Genomic DNA, 26717 nt, shown 5'->3' with positions numbered 1-26717 from the left:
TACAGGTGCAAGTGATGATCTCTCTGTGTCCTGATGATGCAGATGTTGCAGCAGCAGCATGTTGTGTGCAGAGAGGCTCTGACTGGACCATGTTACTGGGAGGTAGAGTGGAGAGGAGAGCTTCATCCAGCAGTGACTGACAGAGGAATCAGAAGAAGTGGAGATGACTCTCAGTGCTGCAGTCTGAACTGCTCTGAGAACAGCTCCACTGTCAGACACAATGTCAAGTCCACCATCATCCCTGTGTGATCCTCTGGATCTGACAGAGGATCAGCAGTGGATCTGCTCTGCTGCTGCTCTGTCCTTCTACACAGTCTCTGCAGACACACTGAGACTCCTCCACTCCTTCTGCTCCACACTCAACCACCTCCTCCACCTCCACCTGGATTTGACTTTGTCTTGTTTGATTCCTTCAGATCTTAAATTCATATTTCTGTTTAAGTGATGGAGTATTAAAGTAAAATAGTGTAATGTTTCTCTCTGAACTCCTGGTTTTTAGCAACAATAGACAGTTTCTCATTATCTTTATATTAATAACAGATAAATAGCTGATAATAAATGTGTTTTTATAATCAGTAAAGTCTCTCAACTGACTGGAAATCAATTATATCTGTTTTTTTGTTATTATTGTTAAAAATGACATTATCTGGTCTTAGACACATCAAGTGTCTCCAGGATGTGTTTTTCCCTTTTCAGTACTTTGATAAGCACCTGTGAGCATGAAGTGACTCTGGGTCACTACAGTGTGGGGTGATCTGCTGTTAGACAATAACTGACCTTGGAGCAGTTTTGCAAACACTTTAAGACAAAACATGGATATGAGACAAAGTTTGAACAACATTTAACAACTAGAGAAAACACAAGCATTAACATTTAATCATACTTGATTTTCCATCACAATTCCCTCCTGAGACATTTAAGATATTCAATATACATCATCATAATGTTGTATTGGAAATTCAGGCTCTGTTTTTGTGTGACAGACATCACTGGGGTACAGAGCTAAGCAGAGATTAGGAGGTTTTCTAAGCATATTTACAATCTGTGAATGGATCAACATCAGGTTCTAAAAGAGGAACATTATTCTTTGCAGATCTTAGATCAACAAGTGCCATCTGATGAGTCACAGCACTCTGTGACTCACATAATTAGACCTCTTCCATGTGGCATAAGACAACATCCACAAAATGCCAAAATTACAAGCAGAAGTACAGAAGTAAGCAGAGACAATATAACAGGTTTCCATTTACCAAATATCTGCTCAATCCAACCAGTACTTACACCAGAGTTTCATGCAAGTTCTTCCCTGATGGACCTGAGACCCTCTTCCATCAGCTGCAGTATTATTAGGAATGAAAGTACAACATGAGTCTCCAAACACTTCTTTCTTTTTGTGATATATGTAATTAATCCAATGGACATTTGGATTTTATTAATGGCACAAAGAAAACTCAAACTGCAGATATTTGGTTTCTGGCTTTGTATTCATCTGGCCCCCTCTAGGAACCCCCACCTTAGCTATGTACATTTTCCATCAAATGATCCTTCAGGGTCACTAACCCTTTGTGTCAACCTCATAAGTGTGTAGGAAGAATATTTCAAATTTGGAATTTGCAACCTCCTCTTTTTGTTTCTTTTTTTTTCTCAGCAGTAGGAAAAGTTTGCACAGCAGTGAGTGATGAGAAAACTTTTATGTTTGTTCAACAACTCGCTGTAGAAAGGTGATGAGTCTCTGCTCCTGGAAGATGAAAGAGAGGCTGCATAAGGAACCAAAAGAGTTAGATCAGTCTAACCAACTGTTTGTCTGAGTCATGACAGCTTTCTCTGCAACTGTCACAGCTGGCAGGCATCATATTCCATCATCTACAGGGTCCAGCTTAGCTGAAAAGTAAGCAATAGGTTATCATCATGCCATCATGGCTCTTTAACCAAACAGAATATAATAATATCTACAGAATATTAAAGACAAGGAGCCTTTCTGTCTTGGCAACTGTGAATCCATTGTTTTCAGTATGACGTCATTGTTTCTTGGTTAAAGATATTAGAACAGATTGTTTGGTTATGTGATCTCAGCTGTGATCACATGACCTAAATAAGTTTCTTTAGGTAGGACAAACTGTAATGTGAGTCAGTTTTCTGCTAAATGTTTGGGTAGGTTCACCTTATCTAACATGCAGGCTTTCTCAGACAGGCTGCACATCAGAAAGTCATCAATGATTTCAGCTGAAAATCACCTGGACGTCTCAAAAAGTCAATTCAAAAGCCAAATCTTATCCAGGTAACCGCTATTATTTTTAAGGAAAAAGCAAAAAGTAATGGCTGTCAGCGAACATAAGGACAAATAGAAATACATTCTCCAAATCAGCAATTGAGAAATTAGTGGAAGCTGATTGTGGATTTAATACTTCTGAAGCTCTCGGATGAATTTCCATTTTTACTACTTGCAAATCCTGTACAAGTCTCCACTTTCCACCATCACGTATCTTTAATGAGAAAGTTTCACAAGACACAATTACAACTGCTTTTCTTCAACAACTCAAAAACTGATGTAATTCCATCAGTGGCTTTTGTTTTAAAGAATATTGTCATTTGCTGGGCCTGTAAGTAAACTTTGGTATTATCACAACCAGCTCAAAAATATATTTTGTTTTATTTGTATATTACATTTTTTCCCAGGGTTAATGCAGAATTCAGATGTATTAACAAATAGACAGAATGGACGTGTTCATGGGAGGTTGTATGTCAAATGAAAAATCTTAATTGATAAAACATGGTCGACATTCAAGACTTTTGTCCCTCAGTAGATAAATATGAGTGTTTAAAATTAACATCTGTGCAGATGCATAATGTGAATTCAACAATAATTATTTTAGAACTTTTTTTGCATCAACATATGAAAAGATGGAACATTAAGCCAGTTAACTATTTATTACACACTATGAAAACAAACAGGAACCAAATGTGTTTTTTTCCTGTTTTTCTTCCTCAATCAGCAAAAAACTGTTTTTTTTTTTCTTTGCCAAAATGTTTTGAATGACGTGACATCCCACTTTTCTCATAAAAAAACTGTATCTGATTCACCCTCTTGGAAATATGAATGAATGAATTAATCAAATTTTTTTCTTTTTTCCTTTTTTCATTGACATGTTGTCACAGGTTACATTAAGGCTCCGTGTGACATCAGGGTGTTTTATTATGAGACCTACTCTATAACAAGGACAGCTTCATGCTCTTTTACTGTGAAATCTGAAAGAATCACTGGCTCATCCAATCCTAACCCTCTCCTCTCTGCTCGCACCTCTATCACTATGTGTTCAGGCAAAAGATAAATAAAAGACTCATGCACAGAAGAACATTTTCCCAATTATCTTCTTCTGATTTAGCTAATGACAATATAAGAGGAGCAGCATATGAAACCTCATAGAAATGTTTAGTTTCTCCTTCAGACAGACAGACAGTGCACATCTGTGATCAGACCAATACAAAAACCCTGCAGTCAATTTGTCAGACTTCACTGAATCCCCTCTTTGTTCATAAGGAACATCAGGGCCATGTGAATCCTGCTGTACAATGTAAATCACCTTCTGACATTAAATCTGTGCACATTGGGGAAAATGGATAATGTGACACTTCCATTCATACACATGTAACAAAGAATCAGGGCCGTGTGTGTTTGCAAATTTTAAATTACTGAACACTTGTATTACTTCTGATGTAGACGTCAGACAGATCCACAAGTTAATCATTAGATATGTCAATTTATGTATTTATATAATCAGTTGACTTCCTGTGTTTAAAGATTTCACAGTAAGAATTCAGTTGGTTTCTTAAATCTCATGTGAGCTGTAAATATCAGAGCAACACAAACAGATCTCAGCGACTGTTTCTGTCCTGTCAGGATTTAGAATGTGACTGCAGAATCTTGAAGTTCCTGTTCCATGTTGTTTGAATGACTAATGTGATTCTGTTAATAAACCTCATCAGCACCGTTTGAAGAAAAGTGAAGTTCCTCCAAAAGAAAACTTGATGAAGTAGTTCAGGACTCAGAGTCACTCACACAACAACTGCATCTAAATAAAGTTACTTATGGTGAAGTTACTAATATAAAAGTGGAAACAGAGTCAAACATGTGGACGTGTTTGTCCAACAGTTGAACACACTGAGGTCCTGAATATATAAAGACAGGAAAGCAGCAAATGTTCACCTCTGATACGACTCAGCCAGTTTATCTACGTGCTCGTGTCTTTACGTTCACCAGAAGACGACATGAAAAGTCTCCGCTTCTAAATGTGAAGACGGTCAACTGTCCACTGAAACATTTCTTGGTGAAATAGTTTACTACAGATCCATGAGAGCACAGGGGGTTTGTCTGCTTTTCAATTTCTGCTTTGGAATCAGTCCAATTATCACAGTGGACGTTTTGTTGTCCACCAACAGACATTTGATTTTTGTTGATAGTGTCAATAAAAACTGGGTTTGGTTGTAACATTGGTTCTTCAGCTCCTCTAACTCACTGAACCCTTGAGCTACAGTTCTCGGCCTTTATACCCAAAGTTCTCTACTACAAATGGCCCCAATTCAGAGCTCTGCAAGAAAATCTGTTTGAAGCTGTGAGCACCACAAACTGGGTTTCAGATCCCTCCCTCCCTCTGTGCCTGGTTTCTGTGACCTTTCTGCCGTTTCTCCACTCACATGCACAAGTTCTGCTTTGACCTGATCACAGCCGCATAGAAACACACTGGTTTGTAACTTTGCAGCACTTCTGTTTCCTGTTGTTGTGTGGACCCCACTTTGTGTCCTGCCTTTTCTAGTCCAGGGCTCGTGCATGGACTCTGGTTTCCCCCTCAGACCTCACCACCAGTGAGTCCTGCCTGTCCTGGTCGTGCTACAGGCTTCTCTGTTTCTAACCCTTTACAAAAACCATGGTGATGCTTCAGTGACATGTTTTCAAAAGGAGGCAGGTTTTAAGTGATTGAAAATATTGGAGCTTAGTTTCTACTGTACATGTGATTCATGTAAATGAGCTGAAACCAACAGTCATGATGGAACTAAAGTGGTGAAGGTTCTAAGTTCATGTTTATTTGTGTAGTTAATGCAGCATTAGATAGATATGAGCTGGCAAACATTAGATAGTTTGGAAATAGTTACTGTACAACACATCGAAAAAGCTCAAGTTAACACAGTGGTGTTGCAGATAAACCTGAGGCTGCTTCACAGTGAAAGAGTCAATAAACAATTGAGCTGCTGTCTCATAAGGCAGGATCTTGTGGTGAGTAATGGCTTAAATTTGACAAATAAATCTAACATATCTTACAGTGAGTGGAGTCATTAAATATGTCCTCCACTAGTGGTATTTACAAATGGACATGTTCCCATAAATGCTCATATGATACAACTGAGAAAAAAGCCATTTTTAGGAAAAACTCTCTTCTCACCTTCAGCATCCTGAATGAACAGAGCTTCACCCAGTGGGGACAAATATGATCATTCGTGTCTGATTTGTACCTGCTGAAATGTCATTAACACAGGAGATGATGGCAGGTTTTGCACTTTACAACATTTGTTTATAGAATGAAATTTGTTAAACCAAATCTTTTTAATGAAATCTTCATAGAGTCGATTTATCTGTTGAGGACCCTGAGGTAACAGTTCCCAGTTTGTCCTTGACTGATCACCAACCTCTGTGCATGTGTATGTCCCTGCTGTCCTTACCGAGTACAGAATAAGTGTGTAATTTTCACACTTCTCTCCTATTTTCAGTTTCAAACCTTGAAATATTATAGAAAATGACAACAAAATAAGGGAAATACTTGTACTTAAATATAAACTTTCCTTCATAAAGTTGATGAGGGATTTGTTTCTGCCGTTTCTCCACTCACATGCACAAGTTCTGCTTTGACCTGATCACAGCCGCATAGAAACACACTGGTTTGTAACTTTGCAGCACTTCTGTTTCCTGTTGTTGTGTGGACCCCAATTTGTGTCCTGCCTTTTCTAGTCCAGGGCTCGTGCATGGACTCTGGTTTCCCCCTCAGACCTCACCACCAGTGAGTCCTGCCTGTCCTGGTCGTGCTACAGGCTTCTCTGTTTCTAACCCAGATATTTGTCTGGACAGACTGAAACCAATAGAAAACCAGGAGCATCTCTGGGGAAATGATGACAGGAATCTTTGGCTTAAATTCTCTGACTTCATCTCAGACTCAGATCTGATTAAGAGATTAACATCTGTCTCATATCCATGTTTTGTCTTGAAGTGTTTGCAGAACTGCTCCAAGGTCAGTTATTGTCTAACAGCAGATCATCCCACACTGTAGTGACCCAGATTCACTCCATGCTCACAGGTGCTTATCAAAGTGCTGAAAAGGTATAAGGGTAAATTACGCTTCCTGAATGAACAGAGCTTCACCCAGTGGGGACAAATATGATCATTCGTGTCTGATTTGTACCTGCTGAAATGTCATTAACACAGGAGATGATGGCAGGTTTTGCACTTTGAAACATTTGTTTATAGAATGAAATTTGTTAAACCAAATCTTTTTAATTAAATCTTCATAGAGTCGATTTATCTGTTGAGGACCCTGAGGTAACAGTTCCCAGTTTGTCCTTGACTGATCACCAACCTCTGTGCATGTGTATGTCCCTGCTGTCCTTACCGAGTACAGAATAAGTGTGTAATTTTCACACTTATCTCCTATTTCAAACCGTGAAATATTATATAAAATGACAACAAAATACAGGAAATATTATACTTAAATATAAACTTTCCTTCATAATGTTGATGAGGGGTTTGTTAAAATGTCTCAGTAACTTCTTAAAAACTTGACCTGTGCCTGTTTGCAATAAGTGTTTCTTTGCAAACCACCAGGATCCAGGTTTGTTGGTTCTGCACCGTCTCCACTGGAGCAATGACCATCAGTCACATCATTCAAATCAGCACCACAGACCCTGTAGAGTTCTCACATGAGAAAAACCAGCAGTGATGTAGCTTCAGTTGTGGTCTGCAGCATATTTTGGTGGTGGATTCATTCAGCACTGAGGTCAAACACTGACCGACAGCTTGATAAGAACATTTTAAAGAACAGGGATAAAGTTTTTCTCTTTACTCAAACACTGATTTAACACTTTGGAAACTGCTCAGATACTACTACACCTTTCTGCACTGCAGCTTGACGTGTTCACCTGATGACGTCAGCTTTGTAAAACTCCAACCCTCCATGAATGACGGCGTCGGTAGCCGGGTGCGGTGGCACGCGCCTGTAATCCAAGCTACTGGGAGGCTGAGGCTGGAGGATCGTTGGAGCTCAGGAGCTCTGAGCTGCAGCGGACTGTGTCGAGCGGGTGTCCGCACTAAGTTCGGTATCGATATGGTGCTCCTGGGGGAGCCCGGGACCACCAGGTCGTCTAAGGAGGGGTGCACCGGCCCAGGTCGGAAACGGAGCAGGTCAAAGCCTCCGTGCCGCTCAGCAGTGGGATCGCGCCTGTGAATAGACGCTGTAGCGCAGCCTGAGGACACAGCGGGACCCAGTCTTTTTCTTCTCTTTATACTGTGGGACAACACACACGGTCAAACGTCCTGTTTCATCGTCATACAGCAGCTTCTTCTCTCTGTCTGCATCTGCTTCTTTCCACAAAAAGCTTCAGCAACCGGAGCTGCTTGTTGCTCCTACAGCGCCTCCAGCTGGAGCAGAGCAGCAGTGACACCAGTGCAAACTAATTGCTAATTAGCTCTTAATGTGAGTCTTGATGGAGTGGAACATAATCCCAACCCTTGACAAACTGCATTTACACAAGAAAAGACAAACCTGACTGAATATATGTGAACATGTAGAATATGGATTCTATCAAACACAGGACGTCACACAGACTGGATTATGGTGAAATGACAGCTGGTGAGGAATGTGGATCAGGACTCTAATTCATAGCATTATTCTCTAATACAAACAAAGGAACAACTCATATCTTCTCTATCAAACTAATTCATGTCTTTAATTCATTTCATATTTCTGACAGTAGAACGTGACGTGTCCCTCGGTCTCTTCTTGTCCACAATAGTCACATTTGCCTGTGTTGTGCTTCCCTGTTCTGAACAATGTCCTATTCAGTCCGCTTTGTCCAAATCTAAGTCTTCATATGACTGTTTCATCTGTCCTCTTTGTCCCTGTACATCTCATCTCTCCTACTTTCCTTAGAACCATGGTCCTTTTCTTTCTTCTTTCCATTTAGTTCATTAACATCCTGAATAATCAGTCAGCTTTTCCCATTTCTTGACCACTAATATGATAAATGGTAAATAATCGCTTTTATCCAAAGCGCTTTACAATGTTGCTTCCCATCGGGAGCAACTTGGGAGCAACATGTAGCCAGGAGTGGGGATCGAACTACTGACCCTGTGGTCCAATGGGAACTGCGTTACCAACTGAGCTTCACTTACACAGCGTTTTGGTTATTTTTTGTCCTCACTGTGTGAACACAGACTGAGACTTGTTATTATTGAGTAAAAACTGTCTGTGGACATGTCTCATGTCTATTAAAATCTGTCCTGATTCTTTGTTTCCTCCCAGGCACCAAATCCTCTCTGGATGCTGTGAAAAGACTTCATATCCTCAGATACCAACCGTCCTCCTCCTCTTCCTCCTCTCATCAGCCTCCATCCAGTTCACCTTCCCCAGTGCCATGATGTCATGGATCGAGGTTACTACGGAGAGCGTTTGGTTTCAGTTTAGCATTAGCTGAGTCACGTTAAAGTGACTCAGCTAAAGAGTTAAAGCCAGTGTAAGAGCCAAAACAGCTGTACATAGTTAATTAAGTTATTGTTATTTTGTGTTATGTCATTTCACTATAGTAAATCGTAATTGTGCCATCTATTTATAGTAAATTGATCATGTGGGCCAGGGCGGCGGCACATGCGCAGTGAAGGCTATGAGGCACATAAGAAAGGAAAAAGAATAGAGAACGGTAAAAAAATAAGTTGTTGAGTTGCCACAAAACAGGTTTTGACCGTATAATACGTATATTACGATAAGAAAAGACAAAGTCGATTAGTGGATTCACTGTTAATAATTGAGAGAAGCTCAGTTAAAGGACATTAAGATGGAAAAGTGACCAGTTTTTGTCTGATGCCAATAAATCATCAAAAAGCTGCTCGGATCGATTCATCTGTGAAGCCGTAAGTCTGTGGAACGTTACATGAGAAGTGGAATACGAGTCAAAACGTTTTGTCTGGAAGGTTTTATTGATAAGAAAAGGCACCAACAGCCAGTAATTTAAAACCAGAAGACGAAAAGTCTGAAGTGGTAACTGGGACATTGCGGATGATTAGCGCTCTTGGTCTTTTCAGACGTTCAGAGTTCCAGGGCTACAAGACCTAACACACGTTTGTAAAAAGACAAATGGAATAAATCCAAACCTCAGACAGGAACTTTTGTTCACTGACAGTTGAACCTTAGTGAAAATCATTCAGCAAATATCAGCCTCCATATTAAAATCATCACAGCATGTAGCATTGTTAGCTTGAGACATCGTCTTTGTTCAGGAGGCTCTGAACTTTATCTAAATGTTGGAAACTCATCATCCTGCTGTAACATGAACATACTGTGCACAGTAGACAGCTGTAGTTCGCTCATATTTGAAATGACTTTCTAATCTTATGACGTCATAGAGTCAAACTGGGGCTGCAAACACAATATTTAGTAAAACTACTGATCTGTGATGGAAGTGAAATGTTCATTTTTTATATTCTGACTGTCTGTGGTTCCAGACTGGGACACACCAGTGACACCACCTTGTCAGTGTCAGTTTGGTCCTGAACTCAACCACAGACTAAAACTACAAAGTGCTTTTTTCTGAGAAATGTTAGAAATCAGTGGTTTTGTCTTTATCATTCTGTTGTATTTTCTGAACGTCTCACATGTTAGATTTTCTTCTTCTGACCTTCTCCTCTGTTTGGGCTGTTGGAATCTTTGCACAAGCAGTAGTTGAGCTGTAATTATTCAGCCTGACACAGGTCATCTTCTCTGGACATGGACATGTCTCACAGGGCTGGACAGGTGTTGTGACTGCATACAGACTGGAAGAACAGCTGGAGGAATGTGGGGAACATTTAGATAAATATGACAACATGTGGCCGTACCTAATGTGAAAGGTAGCTAGTTCCTGTCAGATAAATTATTTCCTTCTGAATATGTTGAAGTCTAATGTTATGGGTGATTATATGAAGCAGAGTTTTTACAGAAACACTCAGGGAGCAGGAAGCTGTGACACTACTTCAGAAAAACACAGTCCAACAACAAGTGCAGGACTTTGTTTCACTTTTGTCAGTGTGGAATGAAACCTGACAGGTTCAGTCTGTAGCCTGCAGCAGTTTACAGCCTAAAGACCAGAGAGAAACTTCCTGTAGAAGCTCAGAAACAACTCACAGTTTAGGATTAAATCTGAAGGAAAAGACCAAAGAAGGACTTACAGCATTTTATTTGTAACCTTCTCAAACACTTCCTCTGTCTTTAGATGCTGTGTTGATAAATTCATTATAACGTCCATTTCCACAGCTGTAATTCCATCAGTACAGTTTAGATGTTAAATGCTCCAAAATGTTCAACAGCAGGAAAAAACCCGACAATGTATTTGTTAGACAGAATGAGTTAATAATGAAAATCTACAGTTTGGATTCAAATCTCCATTCATTAGTTTAACATTTGTAGGTAAAGTTCAGAATAATTCAAGCAGTTTTTAGTGTTGGTCTGATTGTGACAACATGTGGCTCCAACCTGCTGAACATGTTGATCAAATCTGTATCTGACAAACTGAAAACTGACTCTGACACTTTGTTGTTCAGCAGCTGTTTGAGCCAAATACTGAAGCTCACAACTGTGAAGCTGATTCTGCTTCATTTACTGATCTGAGAGAAGTTCAGAGACACATCCTGTTCACAATCTGATCTAATGTGAGAATCAAACACACACCTGAGGGGCCACACTGAACATTTGATCCAGGTACATTAGATCAGGAAGGGAACACAGCCTCCATTTAGAGTGAACAGAGCAGATGGAGGAAAAGTGAAGACTGAGACAGAGTGAGTGTTAATCCAACATTACTATTATTTTACTGTCAAAGCCTCTGAGTCAGTTTGTCCCTGAGGACAATAGAGGACAGAACACACAGTGTCCACTGCTGTTTATATGAAGAGACTTTGGAAAAAAACAGGAAGTAGAAAATGTGATGTTTCCTTTTAAATGACAAATTTTGTTTTTACACCATTGTTGTGAAGAAGTTTTGGCTCCTGACAATTTCAAAGGTCTGTCTGAGGGTTAAGACTTGGTTTTAGTTCTAAATGGTTGGTGTTAATATAAGAATTATTTCAAGAGTGTCTTCACCAGTCTAGTGAGACACGACTGTGTGTGTGTGTGTGGGTGGTCTTTTTACGTGTGAACAAACCTGTTTGTCCTGATTCTTGTTCTGGTCTCACAGTTTCTGTTGTTGGTTCATCATGACCTGTAAAGTACTGCCAGATCTGCCTCTGTGTTTTCAACGTGCTCATTAATTACCATTAAGCTGACAACTGTAGACTGTCTTGATACAGTGTGTATAATAAATGACTTTATACAAACCCGATTCCAAAAAAGTTGGCACACTGTACAAATTGTGAATAAAAAAGAAATGCAATAATTTACAAATCTCATAAACGTATAGTTTATTCAGAATACAACATAGATGACATATTAAATGTTTAAACTGAGAAAATGTATCATTTTAAGGGAAAAATAAGTTGATTTTAAATTTCACGGCATCAACACATCTCAAGAAAGTTGGGACAAGGCCATGTTTACCACTGTGTAGCATCCGCTCTTCTTTTATAACAGTCTGCAAATGTTTGGGGACTGAGGAGACAAGTTGCTCACGTTTAGGAATAGGAATGTTGTCCCATTCTTGTCTAATACAGGCTTGTAATTGCTCAAGTGTCTTAGGTCTCCTTTGTCTCATCTTCCTCTTTATGATGCGCTAAATGTTTTCTATGGGTGAAAGATGTGGACTGCAGGCTGGACATTTCAATACCCAGATCCTTCTTCTATGCAGCCATGATGTTGTAATTGATGCAGTATGTGGTCTGACATTGTCATGTTGGAAAATGAAAGTTCTTCCCTGAAAGAGACGACGTCTGGATGGGAGCATATGTTGTTCTAGAACTTGGATATACTTTTCAGCATTGATGCAGAGATGCAGGCTTGTGAACTGAGCGCTGATAACAACTTGGGTTGTCCTTGTCCTCTTTAGTCCGGATGACATGGTGTCCCAGTTTTCCAAAAAGAACTTCAAATTTTGATTCGTCTGACCACAGAACAGTTTTCCACTTTGCACACAGTTTAAATGAGCCTTGGCCCAGAGAAAACGCCTGCGCTTCTGGATCATGTTTAGATATGATTTCTTTTTTGACCTATAGAGATTTAGCCGGCAACGGGAAATGACACGAGGGATTATGTTTACCGACGCTGTTTTCTGGAAGTATTCCTGAGCCCATGTTGTGATTTATATTCCAGTAGCATTCCTGTATGTGATGCAGTGCCGTCTAAGGGCCCGAAGATCACGGGCATCCAATATGGTTTTCCAGCATTGACCCTTATGCCCAGAGATTGTTCCAGATTCTCGGAATCTTTGGATGATATTATGCACTGTAGATGATGATAACGTCAAACTCTTTGCAATTTTTTGATAATGCGCCACTATAATTCGCTGCAGCATTGGGGGAATTGCTGATCCTCTGCCCATCTTGACTTCTGAGAGACACTGCCACTCTGAGAGGCTCTTTTTATACCCAGTCATGTTGCCAATTGACCTAATAAGGTGCAAATTGCTCCTCCAGCTGTTCCTTATATGCACATTGAACTTTTCTGGCCTCTTATTGCAACCTGTCCCAACTTTTTTGGAATGTGTAGCTCTCATGAAATCCAAAATGAGCCAATATTTGGCAAAGCATTTAAAAATTTCTCACTTTCAACATTTGATATGTTATCTATATTCTATTGTGAATAAAATATAAGTTTATGAGTTTTTTTTGGAATCGGGTTTGTATTTACAGTGTGTAATAAAAAGAAAAAACTATGCTAGATAATTGACTAGTTCAACATGCAGGACGTTTCCCTTCTGTTTTCCCCTTTTTTCGCTTTGTCTTTGATTTCTGTGGACTTTAAATTTGAAAAACGATTGAACCCGACGTCCGGATGTGGGTGTGACATGTTGCAGTGCTGTTGTAATAAAACATGTCGCGCTGACCTCTGGCGATACTTGTTCAAAAGCTGCCAAAACAACCTGGGGAAAACCGAGAGCAGATGCAGAAATGAGCACTCAGAATGGACTGTGCTCTCTCAAATCCTTCCTCCCTCGCTCTCAAAACAAACACTGACTTACAAACCTAGGAGCTCTCAAAATTGGGTTTGTGCTCTCTCAGGCCTTTTGGCGTTGATCTACTTCCATAGAGAGAGAAAGAGAAAACACCATTGATTGTTACTAATGATTTGATCTACATATTTGATTCTTTATTCAAATTAAGTTGCTGCGATTTGTCAGAGATCAGCTGTGATTCTCTGGTCTCAGCTCTGAAGTCCAACCCCTCCCATCTGAGAGGACTCGACCTGAGCTGGAACTAGAACATGCAGGATTCAGGAGTGAAGCTGCTGTGTGGTTTTCTGGAGAGTCCACACTGTAGACTGGAGACTCTGAGGTCAGACACCATTTTTTATTTGTGTTCTGAGATTAATATGATGTGAAAGTTGTGGTGACATTAAACTACAGACAGGTTCATGTTTCTGAGGTCAAATCACATTCAAACTGTTCAGTGGTTGAAAGTAAGTTTTGAAAGTGTCGACTCTGATTTGAAAGTAGAAAAATCTGATGTAAAAATGTGAAGATGACATTTGATTGTCAGACTTAGAATTGAAGACACTTGTATAAAGCAGCAACAGAAAATCAGCTTGGAGCAAATAGAAGGAGGAGAGAAGAATCAGCAGGTTAAGAACAGGACACACAGCACTAAATAGTTGACTGAAGCTAATGAAGAAGCATCCAACTGCCAACTGTGTCAAGAAGCAGAGACAGTTGATCCTGTTTGATTTGAGTGGAATAAATGTAGAGAGGAGCAGCAGAGTGGGATTGGAAGGTGCAGAGAAAAGGAAAGAAATCCTCCAAACATTCCACAACTACTATCAAGTGCAACAGGAGATGATTGACAGCTTTACATCATATGGGAAATAGTTTGGTCCGTCCTCCATCAGAGTAGATACTAAAGCATGTTCAAAGACATGTGAGAGACACATGAGAGAGCAGGGAGGACAAATGTGTGTTGAGGACGACCAAAGTGTTGCTGCAGACAAACTGGATCTTTTTCCAATCACTACATTGTCTGATCACATGAAGCCAAATCCAGGTGAATGACAGCAGCTGTGCTGTGAGATCCACCTTAGAGACATTTCAAATGTGTGAGGACTCTCTGTCTCTGTCCAGTGTTTGAAGACAGACACAGAAAAACCTTAGTTTGAAGGTTTGATCATTAAGAGCAGACAAGAGGTTGAAGTTTGTGTTTAGCAGAGTTTAGACTCTAACATTTCACTAATGATCAGATTGTTGCTTCTGTCTTCACAAAGACAACATGAACTGTCCAAATGAAGAAGAAGAAAGCTGAACATTCATGCACAATTTAAAGGAGATTGATATGAAATTGCCACAATCATCTAATTTGTGTAACAACTGTTTGTCATATCAGGTTTTGCTTTGATTTGCAGAATACAAAGAGAAATAATGTTACTTTTTACATTTTCCAGGAAATTATTTGTCAAGTGTGTGTGTGTATCTTAGTGTCTTCTGCTATTAAGAAATCAATGCTGGTTGTTTCTAGTGTAATCAGTGCCACCTGTTGATCCCCCTGCTGTCTCCCCATTGATTGGTAGGAGAGCAGATGAAGGAGTTGATTCTCTTTTGGTTGGAGGTTAGAGGTAACACTAGTCTGCTGTGACTAGGGTTTTAATTGTTTGAGTATTTAATATAATATTAAATATTGTGAGTTTAAGTTTTGTGTTTGTAAATTATTTAGTGTTTGTGATGCTACAGATGCTACAATAGCATAATGCCATTTTTAAAAATATGTTAAAAGTGCTAATCATTTCCAGTATTTATCCATTTGTGCAAATATGTAAGTGCTGGAAAAGCTTGAAAAGGTGAATGAACCCTGGAAATGATACTGTGTATATATTTATACTGCAGTATAAGATGTCCTTCCAACTTTTCTCCAATTACAGATAAAATTCCTCTTCAAATATATTTTAACTAATAAAAAGAAATCTATCCAATTGTTTTGGACCTGTGATTATACTGTGTTTGAGTCAGATGTCCTTACTTTCATTTAAATCAATAATTAATTTAATAATTTCAACTTTTCTTTTAAAGAATGTTTATGGAATATTCAATTACAATTAGAATTAGTTGAATTAGAATTCAACTTTATTTATATGGCACCAATTCACAACAAAGTCACTTTACAGAATGAAGTGAAGACTATACAGATGTGTAGAACCAGAACCAGGCTCAGGGTGGGCAACAACAAAACATCTGGCAGGTTGTTAGGACCAGTAGCTGCACACTGGAGAAACACACAGCTCCAAAGCCGGGGACACCTGCAGAAAGGGACAGAGAGAGGGAGACAGAGAGGGACATAGACACAAAGTGAAGAGGACAGTGACCAATATTTTCTAATATTTTTATATTTGCTAAATTCTATATTCATAAATGTAAATTTGCTAATAACCCAAGTGAAGTGTGAGACAGGGTGAGTGTTAATCCAACATTCTTCTTATTTTACTGTCAAAGTCTCTGAGTCAGTTTGTCCCTGTGGACACAACACACACTGTCCACTGCTGTTTATACAGAGAGACTCAGAGAAAATGAGGAACTTGTACTGTGTGTTACCTCCTGGTTACTGAGCTCAGTTACTCCTGTCAGTTTATAGAAATGTTTGTTGAAATGTTTCTAATGTGGTCAGATGGTTGTTTGAATCACATAAATCTGCTGCTCTTTGTATGATATGAACTTACTGATGATAAATGTAATGTTTGATTAAGACGTAATGATCATAATGATCTTTGTGATTATACTGCAGGCAAATACCAACATTTCTACTAAAACCCTTTTTAATTCAAGCTGTTGATCATGAAAACATCATGTTAATACACACAGACAGACTCATGAGAAGAAGCTGCTAAAACAGAAACTGAAATTAATTTCTGTTGCTCTAAAGTAAGAAAGCAGTGGTGCAGTAACATCTGTGTGCTTCTTCCTTTTTGTCATTTCCCAGAGCTGATGTTCAGAAGATGGACGAAAAGGACAGAACAGAGTCTTCAGGATCCAGCTGTCTGTCTATGAAGAGTGACCGGTCCAGAAGCATTCCTCCAGGCTTTAGTAATGGACCTGGACCCTCAGACACAAAGTAAGAGACTGAAGATGACTCAGTGAGCAGGAAGACAAACTTCTGCTCTGTTTTATCAGTTGCTCTTCACTGTTACCAACAACAGACAGTGGAGATGATGATCAGGAGGAGTCTATGTCTCCAACTTAAAGCTGTAGGGGTTTTGTCTCTCTGCAGATGGAGGCTGGTGACAGGACAGGACATGTCAGGGTAGAAAGTTGTTGTTGCTTCTCTGTAGTTTAACACAGTGACTCTTTGGTTCACCACCAAAACTGTGCTGTCAGCTTCTCTGTCCACTGTTGTTCTTGTCGTCAGCACATATGTAATAAACCCTGGAGTCAGGTCACTATGAAGGAGGAACCAGAGGATTCAGCTGAACTAAAGTGATAAAAATATGACCAACAAACGCCACTTTTACTCACAGCACGAATTTTAAACATTAACTGATCGGGTTAAAATCCCTGAAGTGTTACCGTGGTTACCAGGTTATTCACATTCACCTGTTTACATCACATACACACTGATGATGAGATTGTAGGAGGATTTAGGTTTTGAAATGATGTAGAAATCTTAGATTTACTGTGACTAAATACTGTAGTTTGTATAATTTACTTTCACAGTCCACAGAGTATTTTAGTTTATTTCTAATAAATCTTAAAGTAGTAACTTTACTTTTGTGAACCTGCTGGTGAAGCTTTTCTTTAACAAACTGAGGGTTTCTCTCAGTCCCTTTTTGCTGAGTCTGAAGAATCTGTCCGTCTCATTCATTCATACAATACTTTTCATATCATACCAATTTCCTGAAGTTTACTTAGGAAGGTCAAATTAACAACTATTATTTTATTAATTAATCCTTTTCTTTTATATATACGTGTATATTTATGATTGTACATTGTACAAGTTTCATAAACAGGTTTCAAATGATTTATAAATCATTGCATGTACTTATTATATTTTATTACTGGTAATGGAGATTCTTAACGAAAACTCTTCCAACAATGATAATAATAAAAGACTTTAAAAACAACTGAAATTGTGTAAGATAAAAAAATAAAAATGAAATACCAACTGAAATCAAGACATATTTAATCAATACAATATCTGATAAATATTTTTAAATCAAACCTCCACCTTTTAATCTCTTGTATACAACTGATCACATGACTTGTGCAGAGCACTGAGGGTGTGACATCATGTAAAATCTAAAATGATGACACACATTTCCTGCACTTTATTCGCTTGGTGTTATTTCAGAGCAGGTTATGTTTCAGCAGGTTCCAGTGTGATGTTAGAAATGTCAGATCAAGGTCCTTATGTTTATAAGGTTATGTTTAAGAAGACACATATCCTACAGCTGCAGAGGATTCTTATTGGTGAATTATTAAAATGTTTCTTCACCATAAAAATAATTTTCCACTCATCCACAGGACGTGTGCTCCTCACTTCATCAGCTCATTTGTTGTTTTCTACTTTTCCTGTGAAAACTTGCTGTTGAACTTTGTGTGGATACTGTCAGACCAACTACCTCTGACCTCTCTGATAAATTTCTGTCCACTCTGAGACATGTCTGAGGTTTGTGTATAATGAAGTTACACACATCTGCTGAACACTTAGTAGTTACATGTCCAATTTGAAAGGACTGATGTCTGAAAATCAAAACAGTCCTGTAAGAACAAATTGTCAAAATTCATGCCCAGACTGAGTTTTCTTAATGTCCACAGAAAGAGGATGTGGACACAAGTTTCTGTGGAGGAGCAGCTGTCCTGCTGTGCTTTGTGTCAGGACGTCCTGAAGGATCCAGTCTCATCAGGAGACTCCTCCTGTCCCCAGTGTGCAAAAAGATCCAGAACAAGACCTGGACTGAAGACAGTCAGTCAGAACAGGACTGTACAAAGTAAGACTGAACATCTGTCTGCTGATGTTTCTGAAAACTGGAGTTGTTATTTTTTACAGAGACATTTGTTACATCATACAGCACATTTTTGTGTAATTTTAAATATCAGATATTCTTAGACATCTTTGTTTCTTTTTGTTGGATTCTGTTTCTTCATTCTCACATAGTTTCTGATCTTTCAGCAGATGTTGGTCTGCAGGAGCTTTTAGATGAACATAAGATCAGTCTGAGGAGGAGATGTGAATGTGTGATTGAAGGAAGTGATGAAACAGGAAGTGGAACCCTCCTCAACAGGATCTACACTGAGCTCTACATCACAGAGGGACAGAGTGAAGAGGTTAATACCCAACATGAGGTGAAGCAGCTTGAGACAGCTTCCAAGATGAAGACCCTCCATGACACTCCAATCAAGGTCCACGACATCTTTAAAGCCTTACCTGAGCAACAGAGACACATCAGAGTGGTTCTGACCAACGGTGTCGCTGGTGTTGGAAAAACCTTCTCGGTGCAGAAGTTCAGTCTGGACTGGGCAGAGGACTTGGAAAACCAAGATGTCAGTGTGCTGGTTGTGCTTTCGTTCAGGGAGCTGAACTTGATCAAAGATGAGCAGTACAGTCTTCTCACGCTGCTCCATGTTTTCCATCCAACATTACAGAAGGTCACAGCAGAGCAGCTGGCTGTCTGTAAACTTTTGTTCATCTTTGACGGCCTGGATGAAAGCAGACGTTCACTGGATTTCAACAACAGTGAGGTTGTGTCTGATGTCACACAGAAGTCATCAGTCGACGTGCTGTTGACAAACCTCATCAAGGGGAATCTGCTTCCCTCGGCTCTGGTCTGGATAACTTCCAGACCTGCAGCAGCCAATCAGATCCCTCCTACATGTGTCGACCGGGTAACAGAAGTACGAGGCTTCACTGATGCCCAGAAGGAGGAGTACTTCAGGAGGAGGTTCAGTGATGAAGAGCTGTCCAGCAGAATCATCTCCCACATCAACACATCCAGGAGCCTCCACGTCATGTGTCACATCCCAGTCTTCTGCTGGATCACTGCTACAGTTGTGGAGCACATGTTGACTACAGAGCAGAGAGGAGAGCTGCCCAAGACCCTGACTGACATGTACTCACACTTCCTGCTGGTTCAGACCAAGAGGAAGAAGAACAAGTATGATGAAGGACATGAGACCAGTCCACAGGAGCTGACGGAGGCTGACAGGGACGTTCTTGTGAAGTTGGGGAGGCTGGCGTTTGAACATCTGGAGAAAGGAAACATCATGTTCTACCAAGAAGACCTGGAGCAGTGTGGTCTTGATGTCACAGAGGCCTTGGTGTACTCAGGAGTTTGTACAGAGATCTTCAAAAGAGAGAGTGTGATCTTCCAGAAAATAGTCTACTGCTTTGTTCATCTGAGCATTCAGGAGTTTCTGGCTGCAGTTTACTTCTTCCACTGTTACACCAACAGGGAGAGAAAGGTACTGGAGGACTTCCTGGGGAAGAAATACTCATCTCAAAACTCCTCTCTTGAGGTTTTCCTGAAGTCAGCCATGCAGAAATCCCTCCAAAGTAAAAATGGTCACCTGGACCTGTTTGTCCGCTTCCTTCATGGTCTCTCTCTGGAGTCCAACCAGAGACTCCTAGGAGGTCTGCTGGGTCAGAAAGAGAACAGTCCAGAAATCATCCAGAGAATCATCAACAACTTGAAGGAGATGAACAGTGATAAAATGTTTCCTGACAGAAGCATCAACATCTTCCACTGTCTGATGGAGATGAAGGACCACTCAGTACATCGGGAGATCCAAGAGTTCCTGAAGTCAGAGAACATATCAGAGAATAAACTCTCTGTGATCCACTGCTCAGCTCTGGCCTACATGCTGCAGATGTCAGAGGAGGTTCTGGATGAGTTGGACCTGAAGAAGTACAACACATCAGAGGAGGGACGACTGAGACTGATCCCAGCTGTGAGGAACTGCAGAAAGGCTCAGTAAGTCCAGATGTGATCAATCACACTTAACACACATGATAGATCCCACTGTGGTGGGACAGAGAGTCAGAACCATGAAATCTGTGTGTGTGTGTGTGTGTGTGTGTTCTGTGATCCATCCTCTTCATGCTGGTTCTAATGTTCAGTGTTTGTTGGAGATGTTCTCCATTCTACAAACAGCTGATTGTGGATTAGCCCACATTAATATCATCTCAGTGGACAAAGTAGAACAAACATCTGTTAGTGTGAAGCAGTACAATTCAACAGCATCACACTAAATCCTCCAACATGAGCAGAGATGGAAAATAATGTCACTTTCAGATGTGTAAAGTGTTCAGGGATCAAATGATGTGTTAACAGTTTCAGCTTTTCAGCAGCAATAGGAAACATTATTCACCAACCCTCTGGATGAAGTTAGTGTTGGAACCAACAGTTATTACACCATAGATATGGACATTTAGAGAGATTCGTCCAATTCTGTCCAACAACTGTATGATCAAAGTCTGGCAGACATGAAGTGTGACACTTAATCAGTGCACGTTGTGGTTTAGCTCATGTAATATATAACACGATGGGTGTTGAAGGTTTTTCTGCTTTGTTGTGGTGTCAGTGTGAAACTACAGATACTGTGACTGCAGTCTGATTTAGTGGAATGTCAGAATGACAGAGCAGGGAGTGGGGGGCTGAGTGGAGCAGAGGGGATTGAATTGGACACGAGTTTTAGTAAATTAGCAACTGAGAAACTTTAGTTTCTAACTAAAAATGAAGTTTAAACTTCATTTTCAGGAGACAGTGTTTAATCACTGCATGAAGCTTCTGTTCAAAGTGACTTTTACATAAATTTGGTACATTGTGGATTCTGTGTGTAGATTGAGGACATGTACATGTGGACAAGAGGAGCTGATTGACCCAGGGGACTGTGTGTGTGTGTGTGTGTGTGTGTTTGTGTCTCCATAATGTAGAAAAGTGTTATAGAGGTTAAGTTCAGACCATTTAGCTGCTGCCTCCATCTCATTCTGCTTTGTGATCAAAATAAAGAAAATATAAACTTTATAATAAATCTTTGATTATACTTAAAAATTAAATATTAATATTATTTTTCATTATCTGTGATCACAGACTTTCTTACTGTGGACTCTCAGAGACTCACTGTGAAGTTGTGGCCTCAGCTCTGAAGTCCAGCCCCTCCCGTGTGAGAGAACTGGACCTGAGTGGAAACTGGGACCTACAGGATTCAGGAGTGAAGCTTATTTGTTCTGGCCTGAAGAATCCAAACTGTCTCCTGGAGACTCTGAGGTCAGTTTTCCATCTTAAATCCATAAGTGAATGTTCAGGTTTCGTTTGGTTCATTAGTTTCTACGTTTGTCTGAGCACAAATGTGAAAACCATTTCCTCAGGTCAAATCCCTCAACACTATGTGGGACTTTAAGTTGAGTCCACATAGAGAAGTGAAATAAGTCCAGACTGGCTGATGGGAGATGTCTCCATGTTTGCAGACTGTACTTGAAGGAAAGTGGTGCTGAGGAGGAACAGGCTGACAGTCTGATTGGGCCTTGGACTAGTACCTTGTCTGCACTAGTAGTGGACCATGAACTTAAGGAAAGCCGAGTTTTTCTCAAGTGTTAAAGATGAAACTTTGTTTCTCTGACATTTGTCTGACTGACAGCTGGAAGGTTCCACACATTCAACAGTGGTTTCTGCCTGTGGCCTTTATGCACTGAATCTTTTCCCACTGTGATGTTGTGGAGATGGTGAAAGAGCTCAGTTCTTTGCAAACTTCTTCTTTCAACTTGATGACAGAATTGTCAAAGTGCTGAGCCACGAGCCATGTTTGATTGTAGAGACTGAGCCTTTGAGCCAATCTGGATCCCCTCACCCAGTGGTGATCCTAGAGTATGTTGGCACTCTAGCCCAAACATTATGCCATTATTATTGTTTATTATTATTATTATTATTGTTATTATTATTATTATTATTATTATTATTATTATTATTATTATTATTATTATTATTATTATTATGCCATAAACCCGCTATGCTTAAGATATGGAAAATAAAATAAAATACACCACACAACACAATAACTTACAGTAATACACTGTACTGATACAGTAAACTTGGCTCAGTCAGAGACAGCTTTCATCAGTTTCCTACAGAAAAAGAAAAATGTACTAATTCATGGTAATAGACACTATATATATATATATATATATATATATATATATAAGAGGAAAAGCAAAAAACACTTCAGTCAGTCAATATGTGAATGTGTGAATAAGCAGGTACCAGCTCTGTCCCAGTTCTCAGTGCTGTAACACCAAGAACTCACATAGCACTGCTTCACATCTGCTCCTTTCTGTGCCCATGGCACAAAGGAGCCAATGCCAAGTTCTATTAAGAAAACATTATGAGCACGTGTCATTATATGGTTTGATCCACTCTGACATCGGCTTCAAGGATCCGATTTGAAGGCACATTTTACAATAAATTCAGCACCTTTATATCTAAAAAGACACCATCAGTCTGGGGTTTAAATCCTGTGCGGTGAATGCAGCTCTCAGGCCAAACTGCACACAACACGCCAAAAAGGAAAATTGCTGAGCTCACTTTTGATTATTGCTAATATGTCAAATAACAGCCTGCACCTGGTTTAATAAAGACATTTCTGTGTCACTTGTTACTCGTTTTCATAAGAAAACAAAGTGGTTAATTATGAAATCTGTAAAATAACCTGATTGTAACATAAGAACACAACAATATTAGAAATGTAGTGGAGGAAAAGTCAAAGTAGCCATAATTAAATTTACTTAAGTTAAGTGAAATGTGACAAATTACAGTAAGGAAATATTTGTGCTCCATTACTTTCCACCACTGTACATTGGTGAGTGAGGTGAGCAGCATGTTCTGAATCAGTGCTGACATGAATAGGTGTATGAATGTTGTGCTGACATTTGGATGATGTCTGTAGAAGTATGACATTCTGATGATCCACAATAACACAAGGACAAAGTCACTTTAACACCATTGATTAGGACAAATCTGATTGATTACTAATGATTTGATCGACATCTTTGATTCTTTATTCAGATTGAGTTGCTGCAGTTTGTCAGAGATCAGCTTTGATTCTCTGGTCTCAGCTCTGAAGTCCAACCCCTCCCATCTGAGACAACTGGACCTGAGCTCCAACTACAAGCTGTATGATTCAGGAGTGAAGCTGCTGTGTGGTTTTCTGGAGAGTCCACACTGTAGACTGGAGACTCTGAGGTCAGACAGCATTTTTTAATTTAATATGATGTGAAAGTTGTGGTGACACTAAACTACAGACAGGTTTATGTTTCTGAGGTCAATTCACATTCAAACTGTTCAGTGGTTGAAAGTAAGTTTTGAAAGTGTCGACTCTGATTTGAAAGAAGAAAAATCTGATGTAAAAATGTGAAGATGACATTTGATTGTCAGACTTAGAATTGAAGATTTAATCCACAGGTTAAGAACAGGACACACAGCACTAAATAGTTGACTGAAGCTAATGAAGAAGCATCCAACTGCCAACTGTGTCAAGAAGCAGAGACAGTTGATCCTGTTTGATTTGAGTGGAATAAATGTAGAGAGGAGCAGCAGAGTGGGATTGGAAGGTGCAGAGAAAAGGAAAGAAATCCTCCAAACATTCCACAACTACTATCAAGTGCAACAGGAGATGATTGACAGCTTTACATCATATGGGAAATAGTTTGCATGTGTGAAGACATGTGAGAGACACATGAGAGAGCAGGGAGGACAAATGTGTGTTGAGGACGACCAAAGTGTTGCTGCAGACAAACTGGATCTTTTTCCAATCACTACATTGTCTGATCACATGAAGCCAAATCCAGGTGAATGACAGCAGATGTGCTGTGAGATCCACCTTAGAGACATTTCAAATGTGTGAGGACAAAGTTCCTCCTCTCTGTCTCTGTCCAGTGTTTGAAGACAGACACAGAAAAACCTTAGTTTGAAGGTTTGATCATTAAGAGCAGACAAGAGGTTGAAGTTTGTGTTTAGCAGTTTAGACTCTAACATTTCACTAATGATCAGATTGTTGCTTCTGTCTTCACAAAGACAACATGGACTGTCCAAATGAAGAAGAAGAAAGACAGAAATATATTATTGAAGAATCCTGAGAGAAAATCCTGATCTCAGCTCTGATCAGATGATGAAACATTGATGGTTTCAAATAGGAACTTTGTTTCTCAACTTACATCTTTGATTCTTTATTCAGATTAAGTTGCTGCAGATTGTCAGAGATCAGCTGTGATTCTCTGGTATCAGCTCTGAAGTCCAACCCCTCCCATCTGAGACAACTGGACCTGAGTGTCAACAACCTGCAGGATTCAGGAGTGAAGCTGCTGTGTGGTTTTCTGGAGAGTCCACACTGTAGACTGGAGACTCTGAGGTCAGTTCACTGACTGATACTGTTGCAGATTTTATGTGTTTTGTCCCCAACTGTCATTAATGAATCAATTACATTGTGAAGTTAAATGTTTCTTATATCCACAGACTAAAAATATTTTCTTCAGTTTCAGGTAAATGTATTAATAATAAACCTACATTTATTTAAGACAATAATAATAAAACTAAACCAAATACAAAGAAACTTTTTTTAAAATGTAAAAGTAATAAACTCAAACTCTTTTTAGAACAGCAATAATATACTTATTAAAATCAATTTACAGTCAGTGAAAAGCTGCATTATAATGGATCTGCAACCTTAAAGAGACACATGTTTAACTCTGCAATGAAACTGTGTTGGTGAATGTGAAAGGGAAGTTCAGTCCAGAGTCTCAGTTCTGGTTCTGAGTTGAACTTCAGCAGCTGAAGTAGATCACAGCATGAGGGAGGCAACATCATAAAGGCTCAAATTGGCCAGTTATGCAGGAGCAAGGCCATGCAGAGCTTTGAATACTTCCAAAAGAATTTCCAACTGAACATGATGAAGTAACGTGTTCACATGTTTTAGATTGGATGAGACCTTTGGCTGCAGAGTCCTGGATAATCCAAAGATGATCAATACATTTTGGGGAATGTCAGACAAATATTGGGTTTTGTTGCATCTAATTATTTTTAGTCATGTGTCATTTTTCTGTCAAATTAAACCTTCAGATCTCAAATGCTCATATTTCTCACTAATTAATAGTTTAGTAGTAAAATAGTTTTTAGTTTTGCTCATTTTAGAGAAAACACCATTGATTAGGACAAATCTGCTTGATTATTAATGATTTGATCTACATCTTGGATTCTTTATTCAGATTGAGTTGCTGCAGTTTGTCAGAGATCAGCTGTGATTGTCTGGTCTCAGCTCTGAAGTCCAACCCCTCCCATCTGAGAAACTGGACCTGGCAGGAAACAACCTGCAGGATTCAGCAGTGAAGCTTCTGTCTGATCTTGTGGAGAGTCCACACTGTAGACTGGAGACTCTGAGGTCAGTAGAGGGTTGGAGTCAGTCCATGCTGCTTTCAGCAGTATTGTTCTAAACCCAGTTTGTATCAAAGCAAAGATCCAGTATTTCCTGTAAAGCTCCAACCTTCTCAGTGGCTGCTTTCCTCAGTGAAGCTGTGAGAGGAGAATGGGGACAGACTTCAGGATTGGACAGAAAGACAGAGAGAACAATCAGCCAATCAAATCAGCCAGAAGCTTGTTGTCATCATGTCTTTGAGTTTATGTGAAGACAACTGTTGTTGTTGTCTTCATGTGGACAGGAAATAAAGCTGGATTCCAGCTGACAGCCTCACAACATGTATAGAGACAGTGGTCCTCATTCATCAAATCTGATCTGATTTCAACACTAAACTATTGATCAGTTTCATCTTTGTCACAGCTCTAAGATCAGTCTGACTGAAGCCTGCAAATCAAAGAACCATGGTTACATTTAGTAACCATGTGGTCTTTGTACAGACCAGAACCTCTGCTGACTGACAGACGATGAAGTGAGTCTCTGGAAACATCACTGATCTCCTCTGTTCTCTCTCATTCTCTCTACAGGTGGAAGTGATGATCTCTCTGTGTCCTGATGATGCAGATGTTGCAGCAGCAGCATGTTGTGTGCAGAGAGGCTCTGACTGGACCATGTTACTGGGAGGTAGAGTGGAGAGGAGAGCTTCATCCAGCAGTGACTGACAGAGGAATCAGAAGAAGTGGAGATGACTCTCAGTGCTGCAGTCTGAACTGCTCTGAGAACAGCTCCACTGTCAGACACAATGTCAAGTCCACCATCATCCCTGTGTGATCTTCTGGATCTGACAGAGGATCAGCAGTGGATCTGCTCTGCTGCTGCTCTGTCCTTCTACACAGTCTCTGCAGACACACTGAGACTCCTCCACTCCTTCTGCTCCACACTCAACCACCTCCTCCACCTCCACCTGGATT

General features: G+C 39.8%; 2 protein-coding genes across 12 annotated transcripts in view; both read left to right on the top strand.

Moving 5' to 3' along the window:
• Positions 1–26717, top strand: part of LOC137098440 (NACHT, LRR and PYD domains-containing protein 12-like) — a 254566-nt gene that overhangs the window by 134219 nt on the left and 93630 nt on the right. For 4 of the 9 annotated variants that reach the window (XM_067474720.1, XM_067474715.1, XM_067474689.1 and 1 more), the window contains one exon: positions 6–593. The exons of the other annotated variants lie outside the window; for them this stretch is intronic. In XM_067474720.1, coding sequence (XP_067330821.1) covers positions 6–15 — 10 coding nt within the window. In that variant the 3' untranslated portion in view covers positions 16–593. Of the gene's footprint in view, positions 1–5; positions 594–26717 lie in introns of those variants that run through there. 9 annotated transcript variants of the gene reach the window in all.
• On the top strand, positions 10018–25270 carry LOC137098713 (protein NLRC3-like). 3 transcript variants are annotated; one of them, XM_067475260.1, is made up of 6 exons: positions 10168–11068; positions 16334–16465; positions 18166–18338; positions 18521–20318; positions 21438–21614; positions 24574–25270. In XM_067475260.1, the coding sequence occupies exons 2-6, from the start codon at positions 16350–16352 to the stop codon at positions 24758–24760; spliced, it is 2451 nt and encodes an 816-aa protein (XP_067331361.1). In that variant the 5' UTR covers positions 10168–11068; positions 16334–16349; the 3' UTR covers positions 24761–25270. The 3 variants fall into 3 exon arrangements, with proteins under 3 accessions (XP_067331344.1, XP_067331361.1, XP_067331352.1); XM_067475243.1 differs by lacking the exons at positions 10168–11068; positions 24574–25270 and adding an exon at positions 10018–10141 and having other exon boundaries at positions 21438–22174; XM_067475251.1 differs by lacking the exon at positions 24574–25270 and having other exon boundaries at positions 18524–20318; positions 21438–22174.

This window comes from Channa argus, chromosome 1 (genome assembly GCF_033026475.1).
Source record: "Channa argus isolate prfri chromosome 1, Channa argus male v1.0, whole genome shotgun sequence".
Lineage (NCBI taxonomy): Eukaryota > Metazoa > Chordata > Actinopteri > Anabantiformes > Channidae > Channa > Channa argus.
Note: the sequence above shows the minus strand (reverse complement) of the source record. Positions and strands in the feature narration are given on the sequence as shown.

Bases quoted from the DNA above. Each gene is read 5' to 3' on its own strand.
- LOC137098713 (XM_067475260.1), top strand. From the start codon at position 16,350: ATGGACGAAAAGGACAGAACAGAGTCTTCAGGATCCAGCTGTCTGTCT. The intron at 20,319-21,437 runs GTAAGTCCAGAT...CTGTGATCACAG, and splicing joins AGGAACTGCAGAAAGGCTCA to ACTTTCTTACTGTGGACTCT. The intron at 21,615-24,573 runs GTCAGTTTTCCA...TTCTTTATTCAG, and splicing joins TGTCTCCTGGAGACTCTGAG to ATTAAGTTGCTGCAGATTGT.